We start from the raw sequence: 26,858 nt of genomic DNA, 5'->3' as shown, positions 1-26,858 counted from the left end.
CCACTGTCCCTCTGTCCATCCACTTCCTCACTTTAAGATGTGGAACCAGATCCTGGGGAGTGTTTCTAGACAAGGGCAGTGTATTCTCCACAAGAGCCACCAGTATATACAAGACCAAGGGCTCCTGCTTCTTCCAGTGTCATCCCAACAGGTGGCAATCTGATGTTGCCACTTCACTGCTTATTTGACGTTTGTCTTTCAAACAACGTGAACGCTACTTATTGTTTTGTCACTTAGCCTCCTCCCGAGCCCTGTCAGTGAAAAGTTGGGGTTGACATGCTGGTTGCAATTTTTAAGTAATTGTAAAAACTTTTAAGAGCAGAGATGGTCATCCGTGGATCACCTCCTGTCAGCTTTGGCACCATGCTTTAGGACACCCCATGAGGAAAGTAAAAAGATGAGTAAAACCCTTGGAGGGTCATACCCAGGGCCTTGTCCCCAGTCCTGATGACTGACACTCTGCTTTCTCTTCCTCTGTCCCTTCCCCCAACCTCCCCGGGTGACCCCTTCAAGCCCACAGCATCTCCCGCCTCTTCGGCCGACATGGCCCCCATCAGCTCGGGGTCTTCCACCTGGACATCCTCTGGCATCCCCTTCTCATTTGTTTCCATGGCAACTGGAATGGGCCCGTCTTCCAGCGGCAGCCAGGCAACGGTGGCCTCGGTGGTCACCAGCACGCTCCTCGCCGGCCTGGGCTTCAGCGGCGGCGGCATCTCCTCCTTCCCCAGCACCGTGTGGCCCACACGCCTGCCCACGGCCGCCGCGGCCAGCAAACAGGCCGGCAGACCCGTCCCGGCCACACCTGAGGCCTTGGCCTCTCCGGGCCCCGACGGTGATTCGGCGCCAACCAAGGACGGCGAGGGTGCCGAGGAGGGGGAGAAGGACGAGAAGAGTGAGAACGAGGACGGCGAGCGGGAACACGAGGAGGAAGGCGAGAAGGGCTCCGAGAAGAAGGAGAGGAACGGCGTGACCCACGCCGCGCAGGCGCGGAGCGGCACTGAGGCCAGCCCCGCCCCCTCGGCTCCCGGCAGAGCTGATCAGGATGGTGGGCGTCAGACTATAGCCGGGCGTGAGCGGGACCGCACTGCCGTCCCCACCGCCCAGCCCGAGGACGCCCTGGACTCCCGCCCCGTCACCCTCACCCAAGTGCCCCCCACAGTCACAGAGGAGCATTACAGAGAGAATGATCCCAAGAGGCCTGAGACACCGTCTAAGAAGCCTATGTCCCCGGGGGACCGATTTTCTGAAGATAGCAAATTTATCACTGTTAATCCAGGTAAGCGGGCCACTCCTCACTTGAGCCTCCAAGCTGCTGTGAACAGTCCTACCCTTTTTAAAAAATAATTGGGGGCAAGGGATAAGGATCCAGAGAGTGCTTAATATTCCTGGAATTTTGTGTGTCTCTGGTATAAAAATGTGTTTGTGTGTGTGTGTGTGTGTGTGTGTCTTTTTAATTCTAATAAGAATCACCTACTCTCTTATCGTTGCTGGACTGCCTTGCCTTGATACTTGGTACCTGGTAAAATCGACTTGCCTCAGAATAACTCCAAGCACTTCAACCAGGCCCTGGTAAATGAATAAAAAAGACATGGATCTTAATAAGTTTATCCTTCAAGATTTCATTCCTTATTCACTTATTGAGCACCTGTGTTTATGGACTGCCCGTTTGGTGCCAGGCCCTGGGCTGGGTGCTAACCCCAGTGAGCACGGTCCCTGTTGCTTGAAGCTTACGGCGTAAAGGAGAAGACAGGGGTGGCGGCAGCTCGCCAGGGTGCACGCCGGGAAATCAGGAAGCAAGAATGTTAGAAAGCAAGCGAGCAAGTTCGCTGAAAAGCCAGAAAACGAGCTAACTGTACGGTAAATAATAGAGGAAATAAACAGGGTGTTGTCAGAGAAAATAATCAGGAAGAGGGCAGGGAGCTTTTTTAATTAAGAAAGGCCCCTCTGGGGAAGTGACATTTACATTAAAACTGAAAGCGCGGGGATGGGGAGAGCTGGTATTATTAGCCCATGATCGCAGCCTGAGAAACAGGGCTCTCGCTCTCAGAGCCCTGTTTGCTCTGTGAATTAGCGAGTTCCTGGATGGTAAGACCAGGGCATGGCTGGTCTGGCCTCCACGGGGAGGATGTGATCCCCATCACGCTGACCGAGGGCAACTTTGTGACTCTGTCATATGCTCAAATCTTTTTCATTTCTTTTTTAAAAAATATTTATTTATTTATGGCCGCTTTGGGTCTTCGTTGCTGTGCGCGGGCTTTCTCTGGTTGCAGTGAGCGGAGGCTACTCTTCGTTGCAGTGTGTGGGCTTCTCATCGTGGCTTCTGTTGTAGCGGAGCACGGGCTCTACGCGCGTGGGCTTCAGTAGCTGTGGCACACGGGCTCAGTAGTTGTGGCTGAAAGGCTCTAGAGCACAGGGTCAGTAGTTGTGGCGCACGGGCTTAGTTGCTCCACAGCATGTGGGATCTTCCCGGACCGAGGATCGAACCCATGACCCCTGCATTGGCAGGCGGATTCTTAACCACTGTGCCACCTGGGAAGTCCACGCTCAAATCTTAATGAACCATCCTGATAGTTTCTACAAGGGAGCCCTGAGCGTGAGGGGTTGTTATTGTTGTGAGGGGTTTTCTTAATAAGAAATTCTTTCTTTTGCCAGACTACAAGATGTTTAGCAACAATTTTTTTTGCATCTAAGCTGTTGTGGAGTTATAAGAGTGCAAAAAAAAAAAAAAGCAACTGGTAAATATTTATTTGCTTTTGCACTTGTAAACATTAAAATTCATCTAAAGCTGAGACCTCGTATGTTAAGATACAACTTAGAATAAATTTTCATGTTTTGAATTACGTTCCTCCTTAAAGCTGGTATGGACTCATTTTCTGAAGTGTGGGTTTGCTATGGGCGTTGCTCACTTTTAGGGAAAAGTGCAGAGTGGCCCTCCAAGGAATTGAGTGGAGGAAATATCGAGCCACTTGTGAAGCTGTTTGAAGCTATTCCTGCATGAGCAGTGACATTCCCTCTAGGAATTGGCTGTGAAAAAGTTGGATTTCTTGCGTCTGAAGATATTGAAGAAATATTTATAGAGTACTCACTGTGTCCCAGGCACTGGACTAGGTACTGGAAGTAGACTCTAGATCTAGTCAGGCCTTGCTCTCCTGGGGTTCATGTTCTAATGGACAAGCTTGAGACTATTCCAGTAAACAACTGCATAACGTCAGGTGCTGGAGTCGGGGACAGGGACAGTATAGCATCAGATGGTCAAGGGATGGCATTTGAATGGAGACCCAGGTGGTGAGAAGGAGTTAGCTATGCCATGATCCATGAACGAGCATTCTAGGCTGCAGGAGGGGCAGCAGGTCCAGAGACCCTAAAGTCAGAGCTAATTAGGATCAGTCAAGGAGCCATCAGAGGGCCAGTGTGTCTAGACCGCCAAGGTGAAGGATACAGGATGAGTTCACAGACAAGCAGAGGTCAGATCAGGAAGGGGCCCATCAGCCATGCCGCGGATTTGATTCTAACGGGTATGGGAAAGCAGTGATGGATTTCAGCAAGAGAGTTACTCATCTGATTAACCTTCTCAGGTCACGTGGGCCTCTGCGTGGACATCTGGGGAGGCAAGAACGGACACAGGGAGTAGAGTTAGGAGGTGATGGCAATGGTGACTCGGACCACTGTGGTTTCTCCAGAGACAAGCGGTGGACCTGGAATTGCTTGTCAAGCTTGAGTGGTTTGGCCTCTGGACTGGAGGCTCTGGCAAGTTGCATTCCCAGCCTGCTCCTCTTAAACATTTTTTTTGTCCACACTCCTGAAAAGTGTGGCTCGCTAAGAGCTTGGGTTGGGAGTGTTGATACCCTGAGAGACTGGTGAGGGTGGGGACCTGGGGCGTAGTCCAGGTAAGCAGAAATGAGTCATTGCAATGGGAGTCAAGTTCCAGAGTCCAAGGAAAGGGGAGAAGAAACAGGTGGTAAACCTGGGGTATTTCCACCTCCAGGTACGGGGCGTGCGGGTCTCAAGTTTCAACGCTGCAGGCTTCTGAGCGTCTGCCATCTTGGCAGGGTAGCTCTGGAGTCAGATCCCTACAGTAGGCTCTGCCCTTTATTCACGCAGGGTCCTCAGGCCAGTCTTTGCCCAGAGTCTGTCTGTAAAGTGGGGATAGGCATAGCCCTTAGTGCCAAAGGAGGTGCAGAGTCACCCTTGTCGGTGACAAGGAAGGAGGAGCTTTCTGCAGCCCGAGGGCCGCATGATGGCACTGGTGACTTATGAGGAGGCCCCTCATGGGTCTTTCTTCTGCAGTCATCCTTGGACATTATAGAGCATGTGGAGACTGTGGTCCCCAATGAGCTGGCTTTAAAAATGACCTCCAGGAACTCCGCTCTGTCCCCAGCACTGGTGAATCAGAGCATCTTCCCTTGCCACCTTCATCTCAATGGGAACATCCACTCCTTCCCAAAGCCAAAAGGGATCTTCCTTTAGAATTCCAGGCAGTTCCGGGCAATTCCAGGTTGAGAGCAGTGGTGGGGATCGGTTAAGCCAGAGATGGGCAAACTTCTTCTGCAAACAGCCAGAGAGAGCAGACATTTTCAGCTTTGTGAACCATAGGTCTTTGCTGAAAGTGTGCATCTCTGCCAGGTAGCACGGAAGCAGCCAGAGACACTACACAAATGGGCAGATGTGATGGGGTTCTGGTGAAACTCTGTTTACAAAAACAGGCAGTGGACCTCATTTGATCGGTGAGCTGTCATTTGCTAGACCCCTGGTTTAAGCAGAAATGTGTGTACCCACTGGTTAATAAAAGATGTGAGTGACTTGAGGGTAAAACCCGAAAACCCTGCATTGTCCACGACCCCCAAGGTCTCACTTTGCTTCCATCCATCTCAGCCTTTTCTCCATCTGCCTCCTCCAGCTTGGTGTTTATTTTTTAAACGAAATCACCATCATTTTAATGTTAGTGGTGACTTCTTTGAAAGACTGTGGATGTACATTTGTTTAAATCTGTTCCACATTTATTTTTTCTTCGTGTTAAAAACAATTCTTTAAATCAATATTTAGTCTCTTTGAAAAAAGCGTTAACGTTTAAAGTTACAAACTGTGTTATATTTTTACCAGCATCTCAAAAAGGCTTGATGTTTGATAACATCTTTTCAAGTGCTATGAGTAGTAGCTTTAGTATTAACTTGCAGGGAAGGAGAAGAGGGGAATGCTTCTCTAGAAGAAGGGGCCGACTCAGACACATACAGAGATCAGGCAGGCAGTAGGCATGGTCCGTCCCTCAGGAGGCACAGCCCAGATGTGGTGTGGGCACCCTCAGATGCCTACTGATGCAGTAAAATGTTCTTGGGATGGTATGTGGCATGCCCCAGCAAAAGCATTTCAGGGTGGGCATTGTCTACAAACTCATCACGCAGTGGTGGGATTTTTCATTTTTCTTTCCTTAAATCAGGGCTCCTTTTTCAGATTCAATCTTGGTCAGAGCCCCATTATGTAAACACTCATTCACCGAAAGCTTGTTGACTATCTTCTTGGGGTCAGCTAAAGAGACAGTCCAGTTTAGGGGTCAGGAAAGTACAGTCTCCAGGCCAGAACTGGCCCCTGGCCGGCCTTTGTCCTGCCCCTGAGCTAGGAATGGACTGTGTTGGTCAGCGACTGAGGGCTGCTGTTCTGCTCTGAGCCAGAGTCAAGGGCGCTAAGCTCCAGCCACCCCACTCCTTTTGGGCAAACCCCACTCCTTTGGGCACCTCTTTGGAACTTTCAAGCTCTAAAGAAAACCTTTGATTATATAAATAATGACATCACTGGTTAACATTTGTTCCATGCTGGTGTTGTCTGTGCTAAAAGCCAAAATGTGATGTCACTTATCCCCCGGGAGGCCCGTGCTGTCCTTGTTGCCATTAGGCCAGTGAGGAAACTGAGGCTCAGACGGTTAAGGAACGTGCCCCGGGCAAGACGTGGCGAGACCGGGGGTCAGACATGGGCCCTGACTCCACCGTGGTGCTGCCTGCATCCCGCCTTAGGGGCTTGCTCCCTGAGTGGGCAACACAAGATGGTTTCAGGTGAAGTATTAATTATTAAACGAGTATTTGAACGTGTACTTTTAAAAAGGTACCATTTTTTAATTTATGGCACAGGTTCTCAACCAGAGTGATGATTTTGTTCCCCTTCCCTGCAGGGATATTTGGCAATATCTGGAAACATTTTTGGTTATCATGACTGAGGAGGGGGCTGCTACTGGCATTTAGTGGGAGGAGACCAAGGATGCTGCTAAACATCCTACAGGGCAGAGACCAGCCCCGCAACAAAGAATGACCTGGTCCAAAGTGTTGATAGTGCCATGGTGGAGAAACTACGATTTATAGTATTAACATAAATTTCCTTTTCAAAGAAGTTTACTTGAGGGAAAAAATAGTAGTTAATTTAAGGTCAGAAAGAAGTAGCAATACAGGCTCATGAAGATAAGGCAGACGTCGTGAATGTGAAACTCAGCTGGGGTATATGGAGGTAGGAAAATGTTGCATACTTTATTTAAAATAAAATAGAACAGGCACTCGTATGGACTACCGTGGCAGTTTGCAGTCAGGTTTTTTGTGGGGAGAAGTTTTCTACGTAATTCTGCTTGCCCCGGGTCTTGGCTGTGATCTTCCTGGGAGTGTTGGGAAGAACTAGCTCAGGTGCCCTGAAGGCGCCCGTGTGATTTAGTTTCCTCCCAGGAAGTGTCTGGGTCCTTGGAAGTTTCTGCCCCCCACTGAGTGACCTTTGAACTAGGACAGCCTGTGTATCTCTCAGTGCAGGCAACCAGACCTCACCAAGCACACCGAGGTTTCCACAGAGGCTGGGGTCAGGAATTCAGGCTGTAAGGAGTGGTGTGTTTGATGTGAGTCCTGACTGATGGCAGAGTCACGTGACGTTGCAATGATGTGTCTGCGGCGGTGATTTCTGGTAGATGAGGACCTGCCGTATATATGGGACTTCTAATTAAATTGGGATTTATCAAACGCCCTCAATTTTCCAGCACCTAATGGAAATACACATGACAGTTCCACTGTTGAGTCTGATTAAGTGAGCTCTGTGTGAAATGGTAAGGAGGGCCTATTGATGAGAACTCCTAGTGTTGATATAAATTGAAACACGTGACAGATGCTCTAAATCCAGCTCAGACGTGGTAATCGGAACATGGAACCTGTGTCCCGTTGCAGGAGAATATGTGTATTTGTAACCCACAATCGTGTCTCTGGTTTAGCTAATGCCAGGGCTCCACAACAATAAGACAAATTTTGTGGCCCTACAAAAAAGCGGCCGCCTGTTTACTTCACACCCATTAGGGGTGCTACCACGAAACCCCAAACCAAAGCAAAATAGAAAATAAGGTGTTGGTGAGGATGTGAAGACATGGGGACCCTTGTGCCCTGTTGGTGGGAATGTAAAGTGGCAGCCACTTGGGAAACAGTATGGAGGTTCCCCGCAAAATTAAAAATAGCATTACCACATGGTCCAGCAATCCCACTTATGGGTATTTACCCAAGAGAATTGAAAGCAGAGTCTTGAAGAGATATTTGTACACTCATGTTCATAGCAGCATTATTTATAGTAGCCAAGGGGTGGAAGCAACCCAAATGACCGATGAATAGATGAACAAAATGTGGTATATACCTATAGTGGAATATTATTCAGCCTTAAAAAAAGAAGGAAATCGTGTCGCATGCTACAACATGGATGAACCTTGAGGACTTATTAGTGAAGTAAGCCAGTCCCCAAAAGACAAATATATATATATGGATATGATTCTATATATATATATATGAGTCCACTTAGGTGAGGTACCTAGAGTGTAGTCAAGTCGTAAGGCAGAAAGAAAGTAGGATGGTGGTTACCAGGAGCTGGGGTCGGGGTGTTGGGGAATTGCTGTTTAAAAGGTGCAGAGTTTCAGTTTTGCAGATGAAAAACAGATTCTGGAAATCGATTGCACAACAGGTGTGATATGCTTACCCCTACTGAACTGTACCATTAGACATGGTTAAGACGGTGACTTTTATGTGTGTTTTAGCACAGTTTTTTTTAAAAAACCAGCGCCTTAATTCACAGCTGCGGGTGGTTTTGAAGGAGTGGCCTTATCAGAGCAAATGCAGTCCCGTTGTGCGCGACTGAACCCGGCTGTAGATGTCTGAGTGTGCAGACATCTGCTCCTAATCTTTCTTGAAGAGTGAAAGAATCCTACTTTCCCCGAGTCCTGAGAGTGGCCTCTCAGATCCAAGCTCATTTTAGTCTTGACCACGTAGGGGTTCTTGTCTTGAAGCAGAAGTTGAGCCCTCACTGCGGGGTAGGAAGCGTTTCAGAAAGGTCCATCTGATGTCTCACTGCCTGTAGCATTTATAGTACATTGTACTCCGTTTTTATTTGCTTCTACTGGGATGAGAGCCAAGCCAGTAAAAGGCAAACAGCATTAATTCAGTGATGACATATGCCACTGAAAACTGTTTTTCTTTCTTTTTTTTTTTTTTTTTTTAATTTTTTGGAAAAAGCAGAATGGAGGCACTTTACTCAGATTCTGGTGGATGTGGAAATAAAAGCTGGGAGGAGGAAGGGCTGTGGGGAGGTCATTAAACCCTACCTCCCTCCTGCAGATGCTCAGAGAGGGTTAGGTATTAGACAGCATTTTGCCGTAAGTTTCCACTGGAAGACATTTCTGAGACTGGCTCATTCTCTGATTCCCGGCCCTGCCTGGCCTCACATCTTCTGACCCTCCTAGCAGCCCCTCATCTGCACATCACATCCATGGGGGGAGAGGGGGGTGTAAGTTGATACCTCCTTTCCATTTTTATCCTCTTACACACAGGCCAGAAAGATGCAGCCCTGGAAAGAGTATGAAGAAGGTCCAAGTCCACAGAGAGGAATGGCCCACGTTTATAGATGGAGCAACTGTCTGATTCATTTCTAATTGGTTGAAAAATAAAATCTCTTTGAAAATAAATATGGAATTGGGAAAGCTGCCTGGTCAGAAGCAGCCTCTTCTCTCGAGCTGAATTAGTAACTTCAGAATCCTGGTCAGGAGTCTTATTAAACCATGATTTTTGCTTTTGATGATAAGGCCTTTGTAAAAGTCCCAGGTGTGTGCGTTGTTCTGCTGATTCTTTGGGTCAGAGTGCCATCCTGCAGACAGAAATTCGACTGGCCAGAGGGAGCTGGCAGCAGGAGTCAGGAGTGAAGAAAGCAGGTCTGATGTGAGACATTAGGGAGTGGTGAGGACTGTGGCAAACTGATGAGCCATGCCCTGTCTTAGAGAGTGTGTGCTGCTTGGTTCTAGCTGATGTTTGCCATGTGGGAATTCAGACTTGTGTTGCTAGCCAGTTTTGAACATCTCCAGGAGAAGATTCCCTTTTTGATTTTTTTGTGAACTCTATTGTTTATTAAATCTTGGCAACTAACTCACAATTTAATTAATAATTCCCGGGGGAGGGGTGCCAAGCCAGACACATCTGTGGGCTGCCAGTTCACACAAACCCGTGGCAGGCAGGAATCAAAGGGCTAGGCCTGCTGGCAAAACCAAACCAGCTGGACAAATCAGAGATGGAGGCGAGAAGGAGGTGCATTAACCCAGAGGTCCTGCACTTGTCCTGGTGTCAGGATTCGGGCATCACAGAGAGAGGCAAACCTTCCAGGAGCAGGGTGGCCAAGCTCTGCTGGACCTTTCAGGAGGCAGCTGGGATACAAGTGAAGCTCTGAATAAAAGTGAGCTGCTCCTAACAGTTGGGAGCATCTAATTTTATCACAGTCAGCGCCGTTGCTTGGTTCCGTTGAAAGGAAGAACGAATGTTCTCTGGACGCGGGCACTGTGACCAGTCTGGCTTTCTGAGGATGCAGCCCGTGCAGTCACACAGCCCTGTGTTCAGAAGGCCCTGTGTTCACCTTCATGTTCTGCTGCCGTTTCTTGAAACTCTTTCATAATTTCTGATCAAGACGCCCTGTGATTTCGTTTTGCATCTGGCACAATCTGCTTTGCACAGATTATCTCATTTCATCCTTCGAAGTCCCCTGAGAGGTGAGCGTTATCATCTGTTTTCCTTTGACAGAGGAGCGACCAGAGGCTCAGAGACAGGCAGTCACTTATCCAAAGTCACACAGCTAGAAAGGCCTAAGCCAGAATTTGTAATCAGGTCTGCCTGACTCTGAAGGGCAGGATGTTGGTTTCTCTGAAAAGTTGATAGTATGTTCTAGTCTCTGGGGGCCTTGGCGTGGGGAAGATTGTCAGGAGACTGAAGCAAAGGAGGAAGAGAGTGTATACCCAGCTCAGGTGGCATGTTAGGTGTCCCTAGTAGCTTCTGGTAGTTCACTATTTGATTCTGCTTTCTCTTTTGAGGGCCTGCTGGGCCACAGATTGAGTCAGGCAGTGGGACAAGCGTCTCTCCTGAAGGATGGCAAGAAGCGTAGTGCCGTCTTGTCTCAGGGCAGACTTTGAGGTACTGTCTCTTCGCTGGCCGTCTCCTCACAGGCAGCCCCCTGCTGCTGATGCCCACAGAACCCATCTGAGGTTCTGTGTGGTTGCCACCTATGCCCTCATTTATTACAGGGGGATTCCGATTCAGCAGACACCCGATGAGCACTCAGCATCTGCCTGGCGCTGTGCTAGGGTGTTGAAGAGGGAGAGGATGCTGGTGGTGATGGTGATAATTAGTGATGCTGTGGGTGGTGGGTGGGGATGGTGATGACCATCATCACAGTTGTTAACCAGGTGCTTATGGTTGCCAGGCAACACACGAAGTGTGTTATTGCATTAGCTCATGTAATCCTCGTGCCACCCACGAGGTAGTGAGCAATATTATTATTTCCACTTACAGATGAGGAAACTGAGGCCCAGAGAGGTTAAGTAACTTGCCCAGAGTTGCATAGCAAGTAGGAGACAGAGCTTTATTACTGTTCTATATACAGAGAAGATCAGCCCTGCTTTGGGGGACCTTACAGTAAGTAGTAAAAGAGCATTTGTGGGGCTTCCTTGGTGGTGCACTGGTTGAGAGTCCGCCTGCCGATGCAGGGGACACGGGTTCGTGCCCCGGTCCAGGAAGATCCCACATGCCGCGGAGCGGCTGGGCCCGTGAGCCATGGCCACTGAGCCTGCGCGTCTGGAGCCTGTGCTCCGCAACGGGAGAGGCCACGACAGTGAGAGGCCCGCGTACCGCAAAAAACAAAACGAAAAGAGCACTTGTAATTGAGTGTGATGTGTGCCGTAAAAGAAGTGCACAGTGACAACCACCATGACGAGAATGAGAGTATTTACTTAGCATTTGCTTAATGCCGGGCACACGTCTAAGCGTTCTACGTGCATCTTAAGTTTTCCCACCACCTCTATGAAGTAGGTTCTTTTATCCCATTTTATAGATGAAGAACTCCAGGCCTAAACTGATGTAAGTTATTGGTTAGAGGTCACGTAGAAGGTGGCAGAGCCAGGATTTGAACCTGTGATCTCTACTCTGCCCTCCAGAGCACAGACCGAGGGTCTGGGGAGGCTTCACAGAGAAGGTGGCACCTGAACCAGGACTGAGGAATGAAGAGGCGCTTCTGAGGGCGGGGTGGGAACGGTGTTCCTGGCAGTGAGATCAGCAGGGACAAAGGCAGAGAGGTGGGCCCATGGCCCAGCATGGTCACTGGGTGTGTGTATGTGTGACCGGAACCCATTGCAGGGGGCGCAGCAGGCGATGATGGGGCGGGAGGAAGGCCCACTCGTGAAGGGTTTTGCTGTCCCTGAGGGCAGTGTGGGATTCCACAGGAGAGTGACAGGCACAGATTCCACATGACTGTGTGGCCATGGAATGAAATTCCAGGCTCCTGGTACTGCGAAGACAAAGCGGTACTGTGAATTTTAACATGAACTCAGCTTTCTCACGCTCGCGTGGAAATCCAGGGGCACTCCTATATTTGCCTGATCTTTATGTAAAAGACCCGGGCAAATCCGGCTGCCGGTCATTAGTCCAGGCCAAGATTAAAGTGCTGTCAGAATCATTTCCTTAGGTCTCTGTCTCACACTGCAAGTTGTTGCCGGCCTGAGTTCTCCTCCATAGAAACCGCCACTTCGGGGGCTGTCCAGAGAAGGATTTCTGATGTATTCACTACTCCATCCCCTCACAAAAACAACAACAAAAAACCTTACACATAGGCTTCCCTGGTGGCGCAGTGGTTGGGAATCCGCCTGCCACCGCAGGGGACACGGGTTCGTGCCCCAGTCCGGGAAGATCCCACATGCCGTGGAGTGGCTGGGCCCGTGAGCCATGGCCGCTGAGCCTGCGCGTCCAGAGCCTGTGCTCCACAGCAGGAGAGGCCACAACAGTGAGAGGCCTGCGTAATGCAAAAAAAAAAAGAAAAAAAAACCTTACACAGCACCATGAAATATTAGAAAGAGAAGTAGCTCACTGGTGAAACCTGAGGGACAATTTTGGTGAAGGGTGCTTTTCAGTGATTGAGGATGAGAAGGACCTGGGGTTTGCATTCGGTCTCCTCCCCATAGCTGCCTACTGTGTAGTAGCCCAGGCAAGAATCCTTTTCTGTAAGAAGGCAAGGAAAGAAATAAGACCCTGAGTATGCAGGGGCTTCCCACGGTAGATAGTGAGTTCCTTGGACGTGTGGCCTGTAATGTCAGCCCTCCTGCCATATTTTCCATTAACAGGACCATCCGGGCTTGGGGATTCCCCACTGCCAGCCAGATTATTACCTGGTTGGGCTGCCCCCTGCTGGAGCCCTGCAAAATTATCCACATTTGCAACTGTGGTTCTTGCCGCACATGTATTTACACATTCTAACCCAGTTAACTCATACCACGTAAGAGCTACGTAATCAAAATCCCATAAATTCCCAGTTAAAAGCCCCGCTTTATCTAAAAATACAAGAACAATGGGGGAAAGTGTGGCTGGCGGCCAGAGCTTTGCAATTAAAGCATCATATCGCGGGAGAGACTGCACATCTGACGTGCATCTACAGTGCTGCAGCGATTTCCACTGCAAGCCCTGGGGCCCAAAAGCGGTGCCCGTAATTGAGCCTACAGACCCTGGCTGAGGTGGCCTCTAACGCTCCATCTTGGCGGCCCCCCTTGTTCTCCTACCCGCCCCCCCACCACCCGCTTCAGTGCTCTCTCTCCAGAACACATCTGCCCTTGCCCTTGGCCTGGCTAACTCCCCTTCATCCTTCAGCTCCCACCCGAGCGTCAGGAAGCCCCTCCAGAATTCCTGGGCTAGGACAGCTGTTCCCCTGTACCCGTTGTGCTTCCCCTGGCATCACATTCATTTTATTCTAATTGCTTGGTCATGTGTCTGCTTGTCCCCCTGTAAATTCCTGCCCCACGGGCACAGGGTTGTTCCTGTCTGATGTTCTCCTGCATCCGCCTCCCGCAGCACCGTGCGTGGCACACAGTCGGGGCTTGACAGATAGCTGCCTGATGAAAAATTGCGGAGCGAGGGATATCGAGAAATGGGCTGGCACAGTTCGGGAGGCAGTTTATAAACCGCCGGCTGCCCTGCTGTGATTTTTGATCAGAGTGTGCCTCACTTGCCTGCCTCTGTGTCTTTTTACCTGTGAGCTGGGCATAAATCTGGCCCTGCCTGTGCATGAAACAAAGGACGGCATCAAGGTCCAGTACGTTCGAGGAAACCCAGTAAAAACCCTGTAACCCGTTTCTTCTTCACTCCAGGTCTTGCCTCCTGAGCAGTCTCCTCCCAGGGACAGTTATCTCTTTCCTGCTCAGCCCACCTCCTCTCTCTTGGAAACGCAGCCTGATTAGCCCTGCATTTAGTCCATCCAGCAGACGGACGCTTGCGGCTGGCTGCAGGCTGGCCTCGTTTTTGCAGAGCAGGAGGAAACCTTGCTGAGCACGGGTCAGCCTGCAGCCAGCTGTGGGTGATTCCGTGGGCTTCTCGCGGTCACAGGGAACCTTCGCTTTCTCGCCGCGTGCCTCTCGTGACCATCTCTGTGTACCTGGGCTCTTTCTTCCCAGCCCCGCACTGCATCTGAGCTTCATTCGGGCTACCTGGAGATTTCCAGGTGTTGACCCCACAGTTCGAGAGACTAGGTTCTCACCTGAGGCTGCTGGGGACTTGTGAAGATCCTCGGGCCTGAGAGAGACAGGAGGAGCTGCTTGGGTAAGAGGCGCTGGTTGACCAGAGAGAATCCTGGACCATCTCACAAGCTTCCCCGGTTAACCCCCACACTGACGGCTGTTGAGTAGCCAACGTGCGCTCGGAGGAAAGCGAGGCGTGGCGGCCAGTCTGAGAGCTTTTAGAAGGATGGGGAGAGGGGGTGGCTGGGAGATGAGATCAAAGGAAAAGCTTTTGAACCATATTTGAGGAAAAACAGGATATCTGGGGATCTGGGTGGTGGGAACTGGTAGGCAGAGGAGTCTGGGTGCTCCTTCTGGGATGTGCGGTTGCTCAGACTTTGAGTGGCTCGTTGAGATTCTGGGGTGAGAGCGCCATTGCCTTAGCTTGAGTCCTGCCCCTACCCTTGGCCAGGAGCCTAGGGGGGCCCACACTTGGACAGTTGTGCCACCAGGACTGTCTGTTGGGGAGAGGTGGTCTCCCACAGCAGAAATGGGCGCAGTTGCTAAAGGAAGGGGTAACAGACGCTAAGCAGACACACAAAGACACACCCGTTGCCGTCACAGCGGCGCTCGTGGTAACCCATCACTGCCTCCCTCCCTCCTGCCTTGGCAAACCTGCAAGGCTCCCCCGCCTCTTTCCACAGGCAAGTTTTGTGCTACATTCCGACTTGAGCACATTTCTTCAGTGTATCCAAAGGCCGCTCAGGGACGGTAAGGTTCTTGGAGTGAGGCTGGGTCTCTGTCTTCCGTGCAACTCTTCTTAACATCTTGAACGCTACCTGCAAATCCATCCCACCGGCGATTACAGGGTGCAGCCTGCAGAAAAGGTCCCATTTGGCTTGGGACATGGTGGGAAGCAGTGTGGGCTGCAGGTTGCCCCCCGTCACCAGGTAGCCTTGTTCTCCAGAAACCACCCAAAAGTGGAGCAGAAATCCCCATCACACTCTGGCTCCCCAGCCCCCGGGCTCGGCTAGCCTCTGTCCTCTAACTGGCATGGTTTCTCTTTGCAGCAGAAAAGAACACCTCTGGAATGATAAGCCGCCCTTCTCCAGGGAGGATGGAGTGGATCGTCCCTCTGATTGTGGTATCAGCCTTGACCTTCGTGTGCCTCATCCTTCTCATTGCTGTACTAGTTTACTGGAGGTGAGTCAACCAGGCAGCACTGACACAGAGGGTGTGGGCGTTGGGTTGTGCTGTCAGCATGCTGCCCTGGGGGGTGGGGGTGGCTGGCCCAAGGGGAGGAGAAGCCCATGACCTCTTCATTCAGAAAGGTGAGGTAGCTGGAGTGTTTTCTGGTGTCGCCACCTGGGAGATCCGCTTTGTCTGCAAGAAGCCGGTGGGATAGAGCCACTACTGAGATGAAGGCGCTCGTGATGAGTTTCTAGGATTTAGTGCCAAAGAGGCTTTTGCTTGGGAATCAGGGATATCCGGGTTCAAATCCCAGGCCTGCTACTTGCTGGCAACAAATCCCATTTCCACTTTGAGCTTTAGTTCCTAAACCTGCAGACTGAGTTAATAAGTTTCACAGCACTTCCAGTTTCCCTGAGACCGTGCTTCGCTTTGTCGTATCCGCATAATAGCTCCTCTTGACCTGAAAATTTTTTTCATAGCCCTTTGCTGGAAATTCGGTGATAGGAAAACGTTTATCATGTTATGTGGCATTTAATAGACACAGGATAAAGATGGCTGATGGTAAGTCATCCTTATGTTAGCATCATCCTTGAACTGGTTCTCACTGCTTCCCACGGGAAGCCTGCTTGCAGCTTCTATTTAAAAGTTGTGTGTTTTTTCAGCTACACTCTCTCAGCCAGTTTAACGGAGTGAAGCAGGCTGGCCCACGCGGCTGGCCTGGCTGCCTTCACCTGTCAGACTGATGTAGGAAGCTTCTGCCCTTTAACAAGCTTCATCAGTGATGAATAGGTGTCATATTTCCCTCCCTCCCTCCCTTCTTTCCATTCATTTGATGAATTTTGAGCCCCTGTGGTGTGCCAGACACTCTTCTCTCATGGAGCTTACATCTTAGTGGGGGAGACAGGCAATAAATAAAGCAAACGAGGTGGCGGTAAGTGTATAATGGAGAAAACTGAATCTGGAAAGCAGAGGGGGGATGCTGAGGCTTAGTGGTGAGTGGTCAGAGTGGTTAAGGAAGGCCTACCTGGCGAGTGGTATTTGTCCAAAGACCTAAAGGAGGAAGGAGTCAAATGGGCTCCATCTGGGGCATGTTCCAGGCAGAGGAAACAGCATGTGTAAAGGCCCTGAGGCAGGAGTGCGCCTCGTATGTTCCAGGAATGGCCAAGAGGTGTGGCCGGAGCAGGTGAGAATGGGAGAGAAGGGTAGGAGAGGGTATCAGGAAGAAACAGGATGGAAGGGAGTTGAGTCAGGTACTGCTTTGTGGGCCATTGTAAACACATTGCCTTTGACCCTAAGAGAAGTACTGTTTGGTAGAGAAGTGTTGTGATCTAACTTCAGGATTACTTGGCTGTGCCGCAAAGACCACTGCAGAGGAGCAAGGGGCAGAAACAGAGAGACCAGGTAGAAGACTGCTGAACTGGTCCCAAAAGGAGTGATGGTGTCTCCCGTGAGGGCAGCAGTGCAGGTTGTAGAACTGATTGGATATAGATACATTCTGAAGGTGGGATCAACAGAATCTGCTGACAGATTGGCCGGTGTCCCTAGGTCTGTTTTCAGTTGGAAAGAACAAGAGAAGAAGGAAGGGTTCATCCGAGGCTTCCCCAGGCGTCTAACTATAGCTGCGTTAGTGCTACAGACCAGCTAGATGATGGATTATATTGTGTTTCAGGGTGAGCCTGGAAACACTAGACTCACCTCCATGCCATCCTTTCTCCAGGACAGTGGTTTGCAAACAAATAGTTGTCTGGAGCCTGTTAGTAAGTGGGAGGCTGCCTAACATGGGTTGAACTGAGCGCATAGAGGGAACGAAAGGTCTGCCTGCCCTTCTCTTGGCTCCTTTTGGTGCCGTGTGGTTTTAGTTGCAGGCTCTCCCCACAAAGGAGCACAGAGAACCCACAGCTGCCCCTGGCTGGGTAACCCTAGCAACCCCAGTGTGAAAAAGTTCCTGTTCCAAATAGTTCTAGCAAAAACCTCAGGGTTGTTTCTGGTTGGCCCACCTTGGCTCTCTGCCTACCTGAGAACGGATCACTCTGACCAAAGCAGACCGTGGACATTTGGCCAAGCAGACATGTTGAGGGCAAGCTGCTTACAGGAAGGGGCTGTGTAATGTCATAAAGAGAGCTTTCAAGACCCTTACATTCAAGGTGTTTTTTCCCATGAGAAATTCACACTGTTTATATTTTTGACAAACTCAGTGAGTCTGAATCAAAAATATAGGGCTCTTTTCACTGCAATTGCACGGGTTCATGAAGCCGTTGGAAGTGAAAGCCGAGGACCCTGAATTGTTTCTCCACTAGTGTCCCTTGCACGATGTTGGTGTTTGCTGATGTTCACAGAGTCCTTTCTGAGCACCAGCTGCTGTGCCAAGCTCTTGCCAGGCCCCATCTCCTGGGATCCTTACGACACATTTGTATGTTCCCATCCCCATATTAAAAGTAAGGGGCAGAAGCTCGGGGTGGGGCACGTGACTCGTGAAGGGTTCTGCAGGAAGTGGTGGGCCCTGGTTTTGAACACAAGATGTCTTCAATCTAGAATCCATAAACTTTTTGAACCACTGAGATACATACCTGGTTCTACACTGAATCCTGTGGAGGATGAGCGTGATGGATGCTCAGCTCTAAGTCACATGGACTTGGGGTCCGTGGGCCTATTGTGCCAGCGCCTTACCGTTAGACTCAGCTGCTTTCTTTGACCAGGGAAGGGAAAGGGAACCAACATTGGTTGAAATGCCTACCGTGGGCTCGGGAGCGTGCATTGTGCTCATCCACTACTGGTCAGAACCATTTCTGTTACTGCTGACAGAGACCTCTTCCAAACTGCCTTAAGCACAGGAAAGAAAGACTTGGTTGATTCGTGACGTTGGTTGTTCCGGAGCATCAGGCCCAGCTCTTTTGGAAAGACAGAACAAGGAAAACGGGGCTCGGCATGTTTTGTGAGCCTCTTTCTCTCTCCCTCTGTCTCTGGGATCTGCACTTTCTCTGTCTGTCTGGTCTTTTCTCTTGGGAAGGCCCTCTGACTGTTTCCACATGGTGGCCTCTGGCCCATGTTGGACTTACATCCCCCCATCCCAGTGGAAAGGGAATTGCTCTCCTCCAGTAGTGCCAGTTAAACCCCAAGGTGGCATGTCTTAGGACTGACTCCGGGTATTTGCCCGTCCCCGGAGCCCTCTGGCAGCCAGCGGAGATGAAGACTTGTCGGGCCTGGGTCTTACATTTAACTCTGGAGCCCAGAAATGAGCACGTTGCCCTCAAAACCACATGCATTGAAGGTGGACAAGGGGTGGTTCCCCAAAGGACCATCGAGACCCAGAGAGGCGACTGGATGCAGGTGCTAGGCCGACAGAAGAGGGCGGTGCCCCCTCCAAAAGCTGAGAACTCGGAATCGAGGAGGGGAGGGATTTGCACTAAGAAAAGAGAATTCAGACTTGGATAGCAGGGGAAATATGCGTGTAAATAGCCGGAAGGAAACAAGGCAGGCATGTGAGCTCAGCATGGCCAGCCTGGGGTTCTCACTAGGACTCTGGTGTCACATGTGTGTGTGTCATGCCCTGGAAAAATGAGGGGTGCTTTCAGTCCCGTCTCAAGTGCAGGATTATTAAAGAGTGCATGCAGGAGTTTAGAAGGTTCAGCTCAGGGTTCTGCTATGGAATAATAAAGCTATTTTACTATTCTGTGGGCATCGGGGCCCCTTGCAGCTCCTATTCGGCAAGCGCTTATGGAGTTCCTGCCACACGCTGTGCTGGGCCTGGTGATTTAGGGTTGATGGCCCTTCCCTCAAGGCCCTCATGGTCCCCTGGGCGACGCAGTCAGGTAAACAAAGACTACGGCGAGTGTACGGACAGCAGTGAGCCCAAGTTGCTGTGACAGCACGCAGGCAGGACTTGCAGCAGGCCGGGGGGTGGGGTGGAGTCAGACAAGGCTCCCTGGGGGAGCTGATGCCCGAGCTGGGCCTTGAAGCACAGCGGTCCCCAGCCAGTGAAGGAGGCGTGGCGCTGGAGAGAGAGAACCCAGCCTCTCGTAAGCAGGCACCTGTGGTTCAGTGTTGCTGGAACAAAGCATGAGGACAGGAGGGGCCCGATCACGAAGGCCCCGATGCCACTGCCGTATCCTGAGAGTGATGGAAACGTATGAAGGGCCAAAGCTGCGAGAGGGCAAGACGAAAAGCGGCAAACACTGGGAAGTGAAGTACGAACACGGGCCAGAGTCAGGCAGCCTGGATTTGGGGCCAGGCATTACCAGTCCCTCACCGTGTGGGTCGCCTTAGAGCATGTATTTCTAACGGGAATGTGATCATCCCCAAAGCGGTCAAAATGGGTTTGGGGAAGGTGAAAAAACTTTTTGTATATCAAGCACAGATATACACACACACACACACACACACACACACGTATCTAGTACACACACAGATATGCAGTTTGTCATTGATATTAAAATTTCATTGGGAGGGTGTGATTAGGAAAAAAAAGTCTATAAAGGCCTCTTAGGGGAGGTGCCTATGAAAAAAAGGGGGAGAAACACTACCTTAGACAAGACTCCTCCATCACCTTCAGCGTCCTCCTCTGCAAAATAGAGTTAAGAAATGTGCCAGTGAGTTCATGTGAGGATTAGGTCTGAGCACCAGGAAACGTTCATTCCAGTGCCCGGCAGACGGTGAATATGAGATCCCTGACTGTAGAGAAAAATACAAATTCAATTCTGGGTCCTGCTGTGTCTAAAGAGAAGTCATTGTTCTCCAATAAAGAAAATGAGGTTTACAGATCTAAACAGATGCTATCCTGGACATGGAATCATATCGTAGCACTGCACACACTTCCCAATTATATGTTCACTGCTTAACACATGGCTTGAAAATAACTTTCGGAATTTCCTTCTAGAATTCCTTCTTTTGCGTGATCTCAGTTGTACAAAGTACTTATCCTAGAAATAGCTGGAAGTTGCCTGTTGGGAGCTAAGGATAGTAGAAATGTAGGTGAACCTACCGAGCAGAACCACTTTGGGCCAAAAGAGGGAAGGGCGGGGCTTCCCTGGTGGCGCAGTGGTTGGGAGTCTGCCCGCCGATGCAGGGGACACAGGTTCGCGCCCCGGTCCGGGAAGATCCCACATGCCGTGGAGCGGCTGGGCCCGTGAGCCATGGCCGCTGAGCCTGCGCGTCTGGAACCTGTGCTCCGCAACGGGAGAGGCCACAACAGTGAGAGGCCCGTGTACTGCAAAAAAAAAAAAAAGGGAAGGGCAACCATAAAGCTAATGATTGGTTTGGGTGATACTCTTAATGGGCTTGGAGACAATTCCAGAGGAGCTCACCCTAAGTAACTAAAGATGTGACCCCACCCACGGCCCTGTCCCTTCAGAAGCAACACTGAGGCAGGGTGGTCAGCTTGGGCAGTGCTGGAATCAGCTGCTGGAGCTGCTGCAGGAGATACCACCAACACCCCCCCCCCCCCCGCCACCCAGTGGCCTAACCACACGAAGCTGAGTCCTCACCGTGTGAAGTCTGAGGTGGGTTGGGCAGCCCTTTCCCACCTGTGGTGGAGAAAAAATTGATAGAAAAATCGACGAGGCACCTAGTTTTCAACTGCATGACCTGGGAGTGTAATCCTCCACTCCTGTTTGCTCCCCATTGGCCACAGATGGCCCCTCAGCCCCAAGGACACACGATAAGTTGGGGAGCGCACTGATATTCGTGGAGCACAGCCAGAAGTATCCTTAAATATTTAGGCCCTTTGGCATCATTGGGTTAAGAGTATGTTTCCTGAAAGGGACCTCTTTGGAGGCCAATTGTTAGTCTCATTACATCACATTTGGCCAAAACTAAAAAATATAGGTAGAGACCTCGTATATTTCTGGTCAACTGGAAGATATACAGAAGTCTTTTGGGAGCTATTTGAGCAGCAGTTTTACAGGCAGCAACGTGAGTTTGTGAGAGAAGTTTATTTTGAAATACGGTTGGCTGAGATGTTACAGGTAGTTCCCTCTCCGAGTCTCCTTGCAAAGGTCTGCCTTGAAGAGATGTAGTAAAATCTGTAACAATGCAGAAGGTGCTGTAAAGCTAGGAAGAAACATGCAGAGCGTTTTGGCACCAGGGTCAGGGCGGTGGGACAGCTAATAAAGATAAAATCAAGGGAAAATCAATGAGCGCTTACCACTTGCCTCCTTTTATAAATGGTGCCCTGTGTGTGCCTTTTAAATAGTGTAACCCATACCAACATGCGATGGTGCAGAGCTGTAATCGTTTCAATTGAAATGAGGGAGAAGAAATCAATTCAGTACTTTTTAAAGTGTGCCATTTTGGCCCTGTTCCCGAAGATGGTAACAAAACGCACCTTTTGAATGACTACAGTCAGAAAGGCCGTTCCAAGAGCTCCAGCCCCCCGTCTTACCAAGACAAGCTGTTATATGGCATTAATGTGCTGACGTTCTTGAAAAAGACTTGGAGCAGCACAGCTGCTGCCACTGAGAAGAGGAACTTTTGGAGAAAGTTTCTTTGCGATTTTCATAATTTGAGGTTGATGCTGGGAAAAGAGCTATATACAGGGTGTCCAGTCCGTATGCTGGGGCATGCAACTTGTTTATTTATTAACTTGTTCCATAGAATACCTTAGCAACTGTGAGCAAGACATGAGCGTCCACTTTGAATTCTCAGTATTGTGAAGATATTTTTAATTCTTATTTTTCCTGTAATCTTGAGGAAAATTGCTTTGAAGGTAGCTCTTCTCTCTCTGATGAGCAAAGAAAGTCTTACCCTGACATGGCTTCATATATCTTAAGGCCTAAACAGCCAAGAATCTCTTCTTGAGTATTCACCATAATACACACGTGCTAAGCGGATTAACATTCGAATCCTTGGAATTATTACATCCATTTTGCAGATCAGAAAACTGAGGCTTGGTAAAATCATAGGTCACAGCGTTAATCTTTGGTGGATCCTGGATTTGAACCCAGCCACTCTGACCTCATTGCCCACTGTGTTAATCATTACATTGTTTTGCCTAGACGGGGAAGAGCTTGTGTTGAGGCATTTACTTCCTTCCACAGCCTGTTTTTTTTTCTTTTTTTTAATATTTATTTATTTATTTATGGCTGTGTTGGGTCTTCGTTTCTGTGTGAGGGCTTTCTCCAGTTGTGGCAAGCGGGGGCCACTCTTCATCGCGGTGCGCAGGCCTCTCACTATTGCGGCCTCTCTTGTTGCGGAGCACAGGCTCCAGACGCACAGGCTCAGTAGCTGTGGCTCATGGGCCCAGTTGCTCCGCGGCATGTGGGATCTTCCCAGACCGGGCTCGAACCCGTGTCCCCTGCATTGGCAGGCAGATTCTCAACCACTGCGCCACCAGGGAAGCCCCCACAGCCTGTTTTTATAGCACATGTTTGTGTGTTGAAAAGATCCTATGTTTTGGATTTGCCAAAAACACAAAGGAGAAAACTTGAGGACCAACTATATGTATTTTCAAGTGTTTTAGAAGCCAAATAGATTTTGATGTTGAATAATATCACCTGTCTGTTCTGTTCTTAGTTCCAGCTAATCAGTGCTATCGTACCTTGATGACAAATTGAGCATCTTATTGACCGTAATTCTAGCTTGGGAAAGAACTTTCCAGAAGTATAAAACAGCTTTTCTTCTCACACTCAGATAGGGCTGAGCTAACTACACAGACTCTGGAACAGAAAATGGAAACTCAAAGTGGGAATTGTAACACCTAACCCAGGTTTGTTGCAGTTTGGTATTAGAAGGATTTCACTTTCTGATCTGAGAAATTCACATCCCTCTTCAGCCCATGACTGAGCCGTCTGTAAATTCCGTGGTAAATCAGTCAACACCAATTTAGCTTCATAGGCAGATAGAAGAAGGTCTCTCTTTTACTCTCATCTTTAGATGTTCAGAAATTTTGCCCTCTGTTGGTGCCTCCTCATTAAGAATGCTGTTCATGAAAGCAAGTGCATTGTGTTGACACTGCAATTTTTCTCTTCCCTGGATGTTCGGGGGAGACAGCGTAGTAAATAGGAAGGGACACAAACCACAAATGTGTCTGGGTTTTGAGTTGGCATAACGGAGCCTCTGGTAGACAAACAGATGCATGTCAGGTCAAGTGTGGGCAGGCGCTAACACCCTTCTTGATGGAGGAACGGCAGACCACATGTGCCCAGCGGAGCTCGCATCCCTCCTGGATTCCACAGTAGCAGCCGTGACACTCAGAGCTGCTGTGAGCCGGGCACACGCTATGCGCCCATCTGCTCTAGCAGCGGGCGCTTCCGTGCGTGCTCTCTGATGACTGGATTTGGTTTAGATGTTTGCCCTCCCCCCCTCCACCCCAGGAAAGTCACAAAGGAGATGGTGTGATAGCAGTGATCCCTCCCATGCACATGACTGTGGACAGATAGCAAGGGGGAAACATTGTCAATCACAACAGTCAATAATGGTGAATTAACATGAAGCAAACATGACATGACTTAATCCTCACAGCAGCCATGGGTGGTGGCCAAGGTGGCGGGGACTGCATCACCTTCTGCCAAGGGAGAAGACAGTGTCCGGAAGCGGGGACTTGCCCAGGATCACAAGCTAGTATGTTTGGGAAGTACAGTTGACCTTTGAACAACGCATCTTTGAACTTCAGGGGTTGACTTATACTCGGATTTTTTTTCAGTAGTCAACACTACAGTACTATACGATCTGTGTTTGGTGGAATCCATGGAATCACAGATGTGGAGGAACTGTGGATATGGAGGGCCAACTACATTATATGCAGATTTTCGACTGTGCAAAGGTCGACACCCTAACCCCCATGTTGTTCAAGAGTCAGCTGTATTCACACCTAGGGCTTTGTTTTGTTTTGTTGACCTAAGACCCTTCACAGCTGGCTTGTGTATTCCTTCCTTCATTTGTTCATTCAAAGACGTTTCTCAAGCATCTAGTTTGTGTTGGGCACTGGAGATGCTGCAAGGAGACAGAATTCCTGTCTCAAGGAGCGTGTAGGTTAATGGAGGAGATGAGCAGGTAAACAAAGGTTATCCCAAATAAAGGTCAAAAACTGCCGGCCTCCAGGTCTGTTTTATGTAGCTGACTTCTTGTTTTTTTGGGTTTTTTTAAACATTCCCTCCCTCCCTCCCTCCCTCCCTCCCTTCCTTCCTTCCTTCCTTCCTTCTTTCCTCCCTTCCTCCCTCCCTCCCTCCCTCCCTCCCTCCCTCCCTCCCTCCCTCCCTCCCTCCCTCCCTCCCTTCCTTCCTTCCTTCCTTCCTTCCTTCCTTCCTTCCTTCCTTCCTTCCTTCCTTCCTTCCTTCCTTCCTTTTTTGGCTGTGCCATGCAGCACACAGGATCTTAGTTCCCCTACCAGGGATCGAACCCGTGCCCCCTGTAGTGGAAGCGTGGATTCTTAACCGCTGGACCGCCAGGGAAGTCCTGACATCTTGTTTTTTAAAAATCTGAATTATTTTGAAAATAGGAAGATTTTGCTTAAAACCCCAGCTGTCTGGGTCCTCGTGATAAACAGGGAGATGGACATCACTGTTCTCACATCCCCTCGTGGCACTAGTAGGCTGCACAGATCTGCCCGTCTCTGCCCTTCACTTAAATGTGCATTCTTCTATGCAAAATAAAGTCCACTTCTGTGGGCAGGCTCAAATTCTTTCTGAGGGGATTTGGGGCACATACACAGGCATTGGGTCAGACCAAGCTGCTTTTCTGTATCTCTTGTGAGGGAGGGCGTGCGAATCAAAAGATGGGTTTACATGCAGTTCGAGTCTAGAAAAAGCCAAGCTTCCCAGTCGTACTTTTTGGTGGCTTTGTGTGATCACCTTTATCTTTTCTGTAAACAAACCGCTCACGGGGCCACCTGTATTCTGGGCATCATTCTTTCTTTTATAAACTGGTAAACTGCCCATGTCACTCATCTCTCTGGGGAACCTGTGCCTGTAGGTATAGTTCAAGAGGTTTTTTTTTTTTAATCATTAGGAATAACTGTTACAATCCAGCTCGGCAAAGCCTGACAACGTGTGGAGCCAGTGGGGAGAAGAATGCACATTTCATGATGCCAAAACATGCTTGCCTCGGAGGGTTGAGTTTCTGATGACATGGTGGTGTCTTGCTCTGAGATGCTAAAAGCATGGGGGTAGGGAGCCTCTAGAGACCGCAGCTGTTCCTGAAGATGGGCAGCTATTTTTTTCTTTCTCTGGGCAGCTCTGTGCAGGGAGATCTGGGTCACGTGGGCGATCCTAGGCAACTTTTGCTCAATAACTGTTTCCCAAATGGCTACTCAGGGGCCTTTCAGAATTCAGAGAACCATCCGTTGTTATAGTAACCGGCCCCCTGCTGTCTGGTTGGCCCTGAGATGCCAGTTGAAGCTCTTAGAACCAGGGAATGTGTAGTCATTTAGACAAAAGCAGGGAGAGATTCACCACTAAAGGTTGCCATTTAAACACTATGATACTTAAAAGACAGGATGCACTCTGTTGAGAAGTGAATGGATACATTTTTCAGCCAAGCTGGCTTTTCAGGAAAAGGGAAACTCCTTATAATGTTCAGTCTCTGCTACATAACCAACACCTTTCTTTGGATTTCTCTGAATTAAGTGTCCTCTCTCCCAGGGCTGATCAGGTCTGTCCTGTCGGGTTGCTCAGGTAGCCCCCTCGATTATTCAGGATGTTAGTTTTATGGCATTTGCTTCTCAGCGGAGTGTTGTCAGTTTACAGGGTGGTAGTTTGAAGCGCCTGTGATTGTGTGTGAGGAGAAACTGCGGAGATAGCCGGCTCCGCTCCAAAATTCCCGAGTGAGTCTGGCAGAATTCAGAGTAGGGCTAAGGGTTGAGAGGAAGTCTAAATATTTTAGGAAGCTGCAAATTTCAAGTTCTTATGAAAATTTGCAAAAACACTCCACACACTCGTGATTTCCTCGGATTAATGTTGGTAGCCGCACTGAGTATGTGCGTGGTTTTGAGGACAGTTGTTGTAGTTGCAGAATGTACTCAATAGAGGGAGACGAGAAGTTCTGAATTACAGCACCCTCCCCTTCCCTTCCCTTCCTCACCCCGACACTTTTTAATCATTTTCCCAAGTTTTGATTCCTCCCTAATTTGGTTTCTGCGCCAAGCACTTTTACCCAACTTGGAGTCTAATAATTAACAAAATAAATGAAAGCTTGTATTAAGGGAGGAGAAAAACCTAATAGTTGAGAATTAGAGGATGTCTCTTCCTAGAAGTAGAAAACCACCAAGTAAATCAGAAGTTAACAAATGTTCTTTGAAATCACATAACCTGAATTCAGAGTTCTGCATGGGATTCATTAGAACTTCTAAAAAAGAGAACCTTCCTATATCGGAGTTAATCTTTACTGTTCTATCAATGGAGTTTGGAAAGAATAGGAATCCTTTCAGTGTGAAATGCTATAGCCCAGGTGGTTTGGGGATTAAATATAATTAAATGAACATTTTCCAGTATGACAGAAGTGCATCTTTCAAGTGCTAGAGCCAAGTCTCCAATTCTCAGGTCATTTAAGTTTTAAGGGGAAACGAAATATCGGACTTTATATTTGGTAATAACTTGCCAACTGCTACCTCCACCTTATCTGAGGGGCCCTCGTACTATTCCACCATCTGTATTGTGAATCAGGAAAGTATTTGTCCAGAGATGAGAGGAACGCATGGGGAAAAGGCAAAACCCCGGATTGGTCTAACAGCACCGAA

At 49.3% G+C, this 26,858-nt stretch overlaps 1 protein-coding gene across 2 annotated transcripts in view; it reads left to right on the top strand.

Annotated features, from left to right (window-relative positions):
- PTPRG (protein tyrosine phosphatase receptor type G) overlaps positions 1-26,858 on the top strand; it is a 727,666-nt gene that overhangs the window by 625,433 nt on the left and 75,375 nt on the right. For both annotated transcript variants that reach the window (XM_065884517.1, XM_065884516.1), the window contains exons 12-13: positions 514-1,276; positions 15,073-15,205. In XM_065884517.1, the coding sequence (XP_065740589.1) occupies positions 514-1,276; positions 15,073-15,205 (896 nt within the window). The remainder of the gene's footprint in view (positions 1-513; positions 1,277-15,072; positions 15,206-26,858) is intronic.

Source organism: Phocoena phocoena, chromosome 10 (assembly GCF_963924675.1).
Source record: "Phocoena phocoena chromosome 10, mPhoPho1.1, whole genome shotgun sequence".
Taxonomy (NCBI): domain Eukaryota; kingdom Metazoa; phylum Chordata; class Mammalia; order Artiodactyla; family Phocoenidae; genus Phocoena; species Phocoena phocoena.
The sequence above is the reverse complement of the archived record's forward strand: the minus strand, read 5'-3'. Positions and strand labels throughout refer to the sequence as shown.